This window comes from Phytophthora infestans, genomic scaffold (assembly GCF_000142945.1).
Source record: "Phytophthora infestans T30-4 supercont1.48 genomic scaffold, whole genome shotgun sequence".
Classification (NCBI taxonomy): Eukaryota; Oomycota; class Peronosporomycetes; order Peronosporales; family Peronosporaceae; genus Phytophthora; species Phytophthora infestans.
In genome coordinates, this window is record NW_003303711.1 from 872,945 (window position 1) to 884,162 (window position 11,218).

The window sequence follows — 11,218 nt, forward strand, 5'->3', positions numbered from 1 at the left end:
GAAATCGAGGCGAGCGTGAGCGCGATGCCCAGTTGACAGCTGTGCTCCAAGTCGGAGTAGAAGAACGCGCCGGCCTTAGCATGAATACGTCGTGATCAGCACCCCGTGTAGTAGTAGGTGGACAGTAGAGCCAGGATCGACTTGATCTGAGATCGTAGCTCTGGCAGGTAGATCTGCTGGTCGGCCTGGAGCGAGATGAAGCTCAACGCGAAAGGATTGACGTATGAGCCAAGCATGTCACGACGTCCTCGTTCAGCAAGTTGGACAGGAGCGGACCCGACATGATGCCGGTTACTCGGTGATCAGCGGTAGATGGAAGCGCCTGGGCAAGATCAGTCCGAGCGGATGTTCACCCAAGCCCGAGCTCGAAGGTCAGCAAGTGGTTCAGCGTGTCGGGAACATTGTTTCACGAATTGAATTGAACCGTCTTGTCATCATCTTAAGCCGCTTCGGCAAGCAGGCGCTTAGACGCCAATAAGGAGCCAAGGCGCTGGAGTTCACTGCTACGGGCGCTGCAGCCAAAGCGACAGCATGTAGCCACGCGCGACAGAAGCGACTCATCGGTACTTGACTCGTGTCTTGGATCGGCAGCACATTTTACTGCGACTCGGTGGAGAAGCCCAGGCCGGCGGCGCCAGGCTCCTAGGCTTCAGCGCCGCGTCACATCGAAATCCGAAGCAGCATGTACAGTTGAACAACCCTCCGATCTTGACGGGGAGCAGCCAATCAAATTAATTAAAATGAGCGAAAGGTTGGGAAATTGTGCCGGGCACATTTTTTGACCGGAGATTGGCGATTGGCAGTATATTTATTTGCCTGTAAGAGATAGTACTATGTACTATTAATAATTATATAGTAACCAGTTTTTTTGTCAAATCTGATTCAACTGCTACTATAGTATCCAGTAGCTCAGACTGTCGAGTTACTGGTGAGTTAATGTCGAGATCCAGACAGGCACCTGGCAATCCTTCATTTTGATCACCGCTATGGATCGCAATTTGAGTATTAAGCGCGCGTTTGCGCTGTGTGGACTGTTTCCAAAGGATGAGTATGATGTGGAAGCTCTCCACCCACCGCTGCGTGACTTGCTGACTGGAGATGTTGATAGATATCGCTGAAGCCAGCAATACTGTGATATCGCTGATACAGACGACAGGGAGCAGATGGATATTGCAGCGCCGTCGTAGTATTAACCTGAGACGCGTACATCCAGCTTGTTTTGTTGCCTGCTACATGGTATCGGAACGCCCTTACAAGAGTATATTTTCGCACTGACAAGCAACATGGAGACATTGGCTGACCTCGACGGTCTTTATAATGGTAAGTACGTAAGCGATATCCGGCACGGGACGGAGTAACCGGGCGAGTTAAAGATGTTTGCAGCTGCTCAGATGTATAACTGGGAAATCGATGTGAATACGGTCGACAAGAACGGCAAGTTGCTGTCCAAGGTTTGCTACAATGTAGAAAACCTAGCACTAAACCGTGATATTAGCTCGGATAGGTTTATACTTTGCAGTGAGGGTAGACGGATACGCTGTTTAATTCATCATGGATGATCTTTCCGGTACTACACTTAAAGAAAGAAGATATTGTTTCTTGCAAATTTATTATCAGTAATAAAGCAAAAGCTCCGTTTACGCGCAGCCATCAGTGATAGCGTTACAAATACACAACACGTGAGCTGCACGCAGGCGGTTTCGAGCCCAGGCTGGTAGATTTGGAGGGTCAAGCCTTACCGACCAAGCCAGATTCCAGGACCCATCAATATGACGCTGTTCTGATGTAAACACTTTGCTCGCAGTATAGCACATAGGCGTTTTAAGCGAAAAGAACACACGAGAAGTGTTGTATCCGTTTAGATCACATACGCATAATATGCGGGGTAAGGTGGTAGGGATGGAATAGGTTAATTTCGAATATAAACATTGTTGTAGAGAAACTATTTTTAATATGTTTTATTCAAAATTTACAGAAAAGCCTTTTGGTTTTAGTGCATATAATTTAAATCTCGCCGTTTGTAGCGACAGCCATATTCTTGAAATGAATACTTCCTATTCCTTCGGGTTTTCTATCTCGCATTGGTTCTCTTTTTAAAAAACCTTTTTGTGAGACGTATTTTTTGGTTGCGCTGGCATTGGTTTTCACACCTTCGATCCCCGTAGTCTCGATCTCCATATATGTACCCATAGGTAAGGAATGGACGGGAATATGTATTTTGCTGTGCACGAGCTAAAGCCACTAGAAGGGTGACATTGGGTATCAGCCATTTCCGCACTGGATTTGTGCAGGTGTAGCTCGTCCCCCTGGACGTCTGGTGCGTGTCGTGGGCCTTGCATTGCTCTCGAAGCTGTCTCTTATCGTCCTCGATTGGGGGCTTTGATAACATCAACTTTCACCTCCCAGCGCACTCTCGAAGCTGACAATAACATTTTAAAGTCAGTTTATTGACTCATACCTATGAACGTAACCAGCACAAACAATGGGGTGCGGCATTTAATGCAAGTAGATAGCAATCATTCGTCAGAACGGCAGCAAGCAGTAAAATATTGAATGCGATAGAAAATATCATTTCTTTAGAATTTAAATTTGGCATTTTTCTACCCAGGAATCCTGAGTCAGCTGGTGAAACTCACGCTCATGCCACGATACCCTCATTGAGATAGCTAGATGATCAAGGAATAGCCGTCTTTAGTTACGTAGACGTCACTACCGCGGGAGGGGGGGGGATTGGCGGAGGCCTTGAGTGATGTTCTCCGCGCCTGCTGCGTGTAGTTACGACGTAGAAAATGCTTGTGTAGCACTGTAAAGTGCAGGGACGAAAGTCCAACAGGGAGAAATGCCTCGGTGCTGCTGCTTGCTGCGGAAGTTGACGAGTGAGCAGCAATACCGACGGCCAAACCCCTAGTGTATTTGTAGGATTAGAAATAGGATGGGGCGTGCAACTTACCAACCTGTGATTCTTAAAAGTGCGGCTCAGACGTGATGTGCGTGTCCTGGAGACACCTGCGCAGGAGGTGGAGCTGGAGCGCGGCTCAGACGCTTCCTCAACACTCATCACTTCCACTTGTTCATGTTGAAGATCATCTTCAACACAATCACCTTAGCGATTACAGCGATGCCATTAGCACCATAACACTGCGCAGCAGCGATAGTACGTCGGCCAGGGTGTCGATCCTTCTTTTCATTCGGTCTGCATGAACAATAAGTAGTATGTAGCTGTCACCTCACGCGGGGCGATGATGCTCGGCTCCCAGTGGACGAACTGAGTCGTGCTGACAGTCGATGCACAGCACCTTCATTCCATCTCGACATCGGTCGACCTTCTCCTTCGACAATAACTTAGTTATCGCGTCGGCGATCATATTGTCGGTGCCAACATGGTGAATTCATAGCCGCGCGTCCTCCACCAGGTGGCACACCAAGTGAAACTTAGTTAAATTATGCATTCTCTTGCTGTGTTCCCAGGATAGGCTCCAGCGTCGCAAACGCCCAGCGTAGCTCCTCATAGAGTCACATTAGCTACTGTAGGTCTCGGGTCACTTCATTCATTGCAATATACTCTATTTCCGCTGTGCTCTGTGCATTTATCGCTTACTTTCTTGATCCGTACGAAGCCACATTGCCATTGACGAACGTCAAAACCCGCTCAAACGCTTTCGGTCGTCAGGGTCATTCGCGTAGTCAGCATCGGTGTACCTTTTCAGCTTGACGTTGTTCCGGGCAAAAATGCTGATCACTAAGCTGTAGTGTGTAGCCTTCGCTTAGCATATCATAGTGTGTGTGTGGTCGAAACAGGGCCGGTACTTGCTGAGATGACACACCGCGTGCGCAATGTCTGGGCTTGAGGCTGATACTAGATACCGTAATGCACCAACGAGTACGGGGGCAGTGTGTCGTCTTGGACGGGCTTCACCACCTCAGCGCGCAGTGCTTCCGGCGTAGCAATCGCATTGCATACTTCCATTGCTTCAGCACCTCCTGAATGTACTGCCGCTGGTAGTATATCGCATGTCGCCGCTGGCGATCGATCAAGATCTCCACGCCAAGTAGATATTTAACTAGTCCGACAGCAGTGAGCTCGTACTTCTCACTAAGTTGCTTGACAACCTTAGCGCACAGGTCACTTGGACCAAGTAGTAGGATGTCGCCAACGTACACCGTGAGCAACATTGTGACTTCTCCTCCCACTTTTCTGGCGTAGAGTCCGTAGTCAGCGTCGAGGCGCCCGAGTCCGAACTTCGTCAGAAACTTGTGAAAAGTCTTGCTCCAAACGCGAGGCGCTTGATTTGGCCTGTGCAAACACTTCTTTATATAGCATACGTAGCGCGTAGAGTCTTACCCAAAACCTGGAGGCTGCTCTATATAAACCTCTTCGTCGAGATCACCGTACAAGAACGCGGCCTTGATGTCAAATTGTAAAATAGCCCATCCGCGTTGACAGGGGCGTAGGTTTTACTGTAGTCGATGCCTATGCCCTGTAAAAACCTTCTGATGACCAACCTGTCTTTGTATTGCTTGATCCTGCCGGTTGAGTCCCTCTTCAATGCATAAACCCACTTGCACGAGACGACACGCTTGCCCTTGGCTTCTGTACGCGGAGCAAGCACCCAAGTTCCGTGTTGCTGCTGCGAGTCCATCTCGACTTGCATGGTTCCTTTTCACTCTTTCAATATATTAGACCTTGTCGTGTGCTTGTGACTGACAATTATATGAGCATCCTCACCGCGCTGCGCCATCACGCTCGTCACTACGTATTATTGAGGCAGGCGGATTGCTGTCGCTTCCTCTTCGGTCGCGATGCGGCGATGCTGTTGTCGTTCGGCAACGACTTGTGCGCCTTATGTGGCATCCAAATGTCATTGTCGTGACCATCACGTAGACCGGCGCTGGTCTTCGAGGCTCCTACCCGATCTATACATTGCTGTTTTTTTTTTATTTGTGGTCTTTCTTCGCGTGGAATCCCCACACACTGAAGCTGCTGGCTCAGTAGTCTTCTCTACGTTTTTTTCTGTCCGCACTGGGTCAACCCTTTGAGTCGCTGACTCAGCTTCAAGTTCTTCGACTTGGTCTTGGCTTTCACCATCTGTAGAAAGCTTCTTCATCTCCGCTGCTCACTTTGCAGCAAGTTCTTTAGGCAGCTGTAGGTACGTAGATATCGCTGTACGGATCGGCACGATCGGGATCTCCGCCGGTAAGTCGTAGTCTCCGTAGTTGTAAGCATTCAATAGAAGTTGTTCAATGTACACGCTGTGCACATTATACTTCTCATGTTACAATCTCGACACGTCGTCACTGACCCTGTGCGCACTTTCGGCGGCTTGTAGCCCTTGTTCTTCTCGCTGTAGCCAAGTAGCAAGCACATTTGCGTCCTTGGCGTGAGCTTCTACTTCCTTTGAGGGAGTCTTCGGAAATGTGAACGGGCACCAAACATCCACACGTGCGTCGCATGCTAAGATCGGGTCGCTCTCCGTATAGCGCTTCATACGGGGACAGTTTGTCCTTGTCTTGTTCATCGTTTCAATAGCCTGTAGAAAGGCCACTCTCCACATTGAAACTGGCATCTGCGTAGCTTGTAGCATTGGGCGGACCTGTCGCATGACGGTCTGGTTCGTGCGCTCCACGATCACGCTCTCTTGCGGGCTTTAAGGGCCCAAAGAACGGTCGATGCCGAGGTCCTCTGCAGTGGAGCTGCCGTAGCTTAAGCGTCAGAGAAAGACGTTCGACTCAAAGAGTCCCTAATACTTAGCTCCTTATCCTAAAGAAATTACAACCCACGACCAGGACTCAAAGTTAATACCTTAACTTTAATTTTATGCTTCAAAACCAGAAGTGGTTTATTTACTATTATTCCGGCAAAGCCGCCTAGGGGTAAATGTATATGTTTAACTATCTAGCATCGCTAAACCCAATCAAATGCATAACGTGTGGCTTCCAGCCAACGTACTGAGAGACCTTGTTAGCTCTACAGCTTATGTACTGAAGATTTGTTAGCTCTCCGGGTACTCCGTACCTCTGTGTGCTCCACACCATGTACAGTAACCCCGTTACACTTTCCCCCACTAAGATGAGAACATCTGTTCCCGAAACTTTCCTCAACGAGGTCACGTCTTGTTAAGACGGCGGAGGTCACCAGACCTCACTTCTGCGTTCTGCAGCTCCGCGAGCTCACAAACGCTTTAGCATCCTTGATGCCTGGCACCTCGACTCCGGCCCACGGCCCAACGTCTCCAACATGTCGCGCCACCTCAGCCCCGACGCCCCTGACGCACAACTGCGTTCCGCAACTGCTCTAAGGGCATCTTCTTCTCTTTCTGTGTCGGAATACCACCAAGCGTATCGCCGTCGAATCGAACAACGCTCCATGAGCCGTCAACATGAAGAGAGCAAAGCTCAACGCTTGTCAGGGTCGCGGCCGCCGCCCAGAGGTAACGTTGTTCTGTTCTCGGAACTTTAAGAGGGCCAAGTCGACTACGACGAGCCCATGGGTAGCGAGTCTTACTCCAACCCAGCCTCTCCGAGGTCGCACACCGGTGCCGCTTCTTCTCCATCAGCCTCGGTAAGATCTAACCGCTCGGCGACACGATATTCAACGAGGAGAGACCCTCGGACACCGCATCCGTTCTCTGAACGTTCGAATCCAATTCGCGCGCTGCGCCACCGCTATCGTCGCGGTACGACGAGGAAGATCGATATGATCACAACGTCATTACGAATGACCTGGACGAGGGCGTCTGGTGTCCAATGAGCAGCGCTCAAAGTCGTTCCGACCTGTGGTCTGACCGAATGTTCTCACGTCATGCCGTGACTACGGCTTCCAGATGCGGAATGTAATGGGCCATCCATTACATAAGTATGTAGATTTCTTTTACATAAGTAGGTGCATCAGCACACGACTAGCGTGTGCTGACATGCTGTCATGCCATTGACCGATATATGGGGAGACTGACCCATTAATAGCCAATTGAACTATGACGTGAATTTGAGTGGCCACGGCTGTGGCCTTAGTCCTTAAATAAACTCAGAGTTGATTTTTCCTTAAACCGGAGACTCCGTCGTCTTATTGCGAGATTCCTCAACACTGTAGTGTAAGCAAGTAACGGATTAAATACCTGACCCGATTCACCTGGTCGAATGGCACCACCGGCGCGGTCATACCACAAAATTCCAGTCTTTCGTGTGCATTTTAAGGTTGGTGACGCTATTTTTGCTTGAGCAGGGCGGTTCGGCAACTTTGAAGTGACTTTTATTTCCACCAATCAGATTTGCATGTGGCAAACATACGTTTGTACACGTGACAATTCATTGTGACGGCCAAACTGGGCACACAAGCCGTCGCTTGGTCTGGTGTCTCTTTCCATAAAACACACGTATAAGCCCAAAAAGTAGCATAATGGCTCGTCTCTGGCACGCGACAACCATCTGGTTGAATTTACCGTGTGCGCTGGGTCCCCAAATTTCATGTCGGTATTGCTTTTTTTTTAAACAACACAAACTACCGTATTAAAGCACCCCAAAATAAACTACTTTGGGTTCGGGGGCCCTGGACGCATGGCACTGGGGCCTTCAGACGCCCAGAATAGCGGGACGCTGGAGCCCCGTAGGGCCCCAAGATGAACGTTCATCCGCGTCACAATATATATAGTACCTTTAAACATTTTATTTAAACTTTTTGTTAATTTTTTTCTTCTTTTTTAGACAAAACTGATATAAATCCTTTTTTCTACATGTTTTTCATTTATATTTTCTCACATTTAATTTAGATTTTTTTAAACCATTTCCATTAAACCTTTTTTTTTATTTTTTCCTTTTTTGTTTCTTTCTTCATTATCTATCCCATTTTTACCTCTTTAACCCTTTTAACCCGAGCTTTTATTCTTTATGATACAGAGTATGAATCGGCTTATATTTAGTAAACAGGGACTCGCACCAAAATACTTCCGCTACAAGCCTTCACTTAGACACGTGAAATAATTCGTACAGAACGTAACATAAATGCCGACAAAGTGGGAAAACAGTGACAATTTATCCAACATCTGGAGCTATAACAGATTCTATTGGCCCCTGCTATCATGCAATCATCACAAGTTCCTTCCAAAATGTATTTCTCCTAGAACGTTTCACAATTGCCTTTGGCGCCAAATGAAAAATGGTTGGCGCGAAGTTGTGCTATCCGGAGGAAAAATTTGGCCAGTTCTTAGCTAACGTCTTAGTGAGGAGGACCTGGCCAAATTATTCCTGCGCTTGTCTCCGACTACGCCTCCGCCTCCGCGTCTGCGGTACGTTTCCGCTTCCTGAATCGAATACGACGTCGCTGCACTGGTGGGATAGCGGTGCCATCGTTCCACGTTTGGTGCCATATTTGTGAGCATGTCAGCGTGTTCAAGTCTTCTTACCTGGATGCAAAGCGGTACGTGCCCTCCCATTGCATCGCTACAACGCGGGCAGGACCACATGCTCTCGAACGACTTTGTCTTGGGCGGCGCAAATGCTGAACAGACCTTGCACAAATGCTGACGATGATTGCTGTCGATGCCAGGCTTGCACAGGTCTTCGACGTTTTCAAGGATGTGCTCTTAACGTGGAACTGGAATGGAGACGAGGTCTTCTGCGATCAAGTTTGTCATGAAGTGGCTGGGCTGCAGCCCGAGCAGCTCCGTGTGCAAGCGTCGCAGGTGGTCAGCGTGAATGTTTGATTCCTTTTTGCTTCTGTACAGTTTTGTGAATAATGAAGCCATTCACCACTGCCATGTCAACTATACCCAAGAATAGCTGTTTGTAGTATTTGCGGAACGCCACACACTTCTGGATACTGTACCGCTGAAGCCTGAGCTGGTCGTGCACGTCTACCCCTCCCATTTCTTTTGCGTAGTCCACGACCAGCTCAGGGCAGGGCACAGTACTACGTGTTCCATTCTTCTCGGTGCGCTGGACGGTGGCAGGGTGTGTACTGCATCCCGTAGCAAGCATGTACACAGCCTGCGAATCCATCCAGCTCAACGCTACCAGCTCTGGATGCTGGCGAGACTTTGCAATACGATACGTGCCTCGCGCCATGTTCTGCGGACCCTGCTTCTGCCTGAATTTGATATCGTTACATCAGCCAAGACGATCTGGCCGAGTCGTACCCACGTGGTACAAGCCCATTTTCAGCAACTTCAGGCTGAGTGACACAGTAGAATAAAGCGGTCTGTCACTATCAGACGCTTGGTGGGCTGTCCACTCAGTGCCTTTGAGATATTGCGCAATACGGCCTTGGGCCCGCCCCCAGCACTTCGCCTCGTTTGGCTTTCTTTTTGTCAGCACCACAATAAATCTCCAGTCTACAGATACAAACTCATAATACGAGTATTAGAGTTTAGATTATTCTGTACAATACAGCAGTAAACATTCCGTAATACACAGCATGAGGTGACTTACCTTGCGCAGTATGCTGTCTCAGCTCAACAGGTAAGATAGAACTTTGTTCCGTAATTGCTGGGCTTGTTCGGCATGTAGGCACGGACTGGGTTGAACTTACTGCGGTTGGGAATCATCCCCTCATCAAACGAAATCGCCTTACCGAGGCGATATCCACGACGAAACGTTTTCTCCACTGTTTGTAATACTGGACAAATTTTCCAAGCTCGATCTTGCGCGGCTGAACTATTAGAGCTGTCGTTCAAGTGTAGAAATTTCATGATGACCTCAAAGCGCTCACGTTTCATGTAGCGAGAGAAGGTTCCCCTGGGAATCGCACCATCTTCACCTTGACGCCAATGACCAGCGAGTCCGTCGCGAATGGGGGCCACAGCTCGAGCAAATAGCAGCGCTATCACATGCACAATTTCGTGTGCTTTGATGGATTTGAACTTCTGCAAGCCGCTCATGATCTCCTCGACACTGGGTACGCTGACACCTGGGTCTTTTTGCTGTCGCTTCAGAAGTTCGGTGCGTCGGGATGCAGCCAAGACAGGGATATTTTGCTCACGGTAACGGTTCGTCTCATCTGCAATTCTCTTCCACATCGCTTTAGGCAGAAACTAAAAGAACATTCCCATTGGGGAGTCCGCAAAAGTAGTAGCAGAGCGGGTTGGTCCTGAAGGCCCAGTGTAATAATCATTGGCAGCATCCAAGCGTTCGTCAGCTACACAATGCATGAAATACAGAGTAAGTCATTGTACTAGTATGCTTATTCTGTATAATTCGGAATTACCACTGTGGTCCTCATCGTAAGTCTCCCAGCCGCTAGAACCAAGTTGACGAAGGTCTTCGGGTGCCATGTCAAAGGTGTAATCCATTTCCTCGTCACTCTCAAGCTCCTCAACGTCGTTAAATGCTTCGTCGCTTGCGTCGTCGTCGCCATTGTCGTCATCATCGGCTTCCGACTCAGAGCAATTATTGTCTGCATTCTAGACAAAGTTGACGTCGTCAGACCTAATGCTGTCAAACAGATTCTCACTCCGCATCGCATCCAAAAAGTAATCGCCGTCGAACTCATCCAGAGGGTCATCATCACGGCCATCAATTTCGCTCTTCGCATCGTCCAAGTGACGATGCTGATCGTGGTAATCTGCATCATCCAGAATAGGATGGGGTGCGACACTGCCTTGTTCTGTATTGTGCAGAACTGGTAGAGCAGCTTCCGCAACAGTAACCCGGGGAGATAATGTGTCAGGAGCCACTGGATCTGCACCATTGTTCACTGTAGCAGCTCCTTCCTCTCCAGAAATGTCTGCAGCGTTCAATGGAGCAGGATCAGCTGGCAACTGGACCTGACCCGACAAATCTAAGCGATGCTGGGGTTCTGCCAGCAGACCCAACGCCAGCAGGCCCTCCTTCCGGCCAAATGCCATGAGCTCCGGCTCACCTAATAAATAGAGCGTGAGATAATAGCCGTAGAAATAGAGAATTGGCACTGTCACGTACCAACAAAATAGTCTTCGCCTCGCTTGGGCGGATCAAACCGACCCTTGACCCCAGTTTTACATAGGTAAAGTCAGTGCTTAGTCCCTTGGGCTTACGCGCCTTCCAACCTCCGCCCGAGAGCTGACGCCACAGCTGCTTGAACGTCTTCTCGTCGGGGTTATTCATGCTGCGAGTTCTTGAAAATGGAAGGCTTCAAATGAAAGAGGGGGGGGGGGGTACTTGTAGGTTTCTTTTCAAATTTTCAAACCTCTCCGTCGTTTAAACTGGCTTTTTTATTTATCGCAACAAATCTTCCTAGCGCCGATCCTAC

General features: G+C 48.8%; 1 protein-coding gene across 1 annotated transcript; it reads left to right on the forward strand.

Moving 5' to 3' along the window:
- Positions 1–223: 223 nt before the first annotated feature.
- Positions 224–1,504, forward strand: PITG_16628 (uncharacterized protein; the record flags this gene model as incomplete). The annotated part of the gene is made up of 4 exons (XM_002897120.1): positions 224–371; positions 899–928; positions 1,384–1,451; positions 1,496–1,504. 4 exons carry the CDS (start codon positions 224–226, stop codon positions 1,502–1,504), a joined length of 255 nt encoding a protein of 84 aa, XP_002897166.1.
- Positions 1,505–11,218: the final 9,714 nt, after the last annotated feature.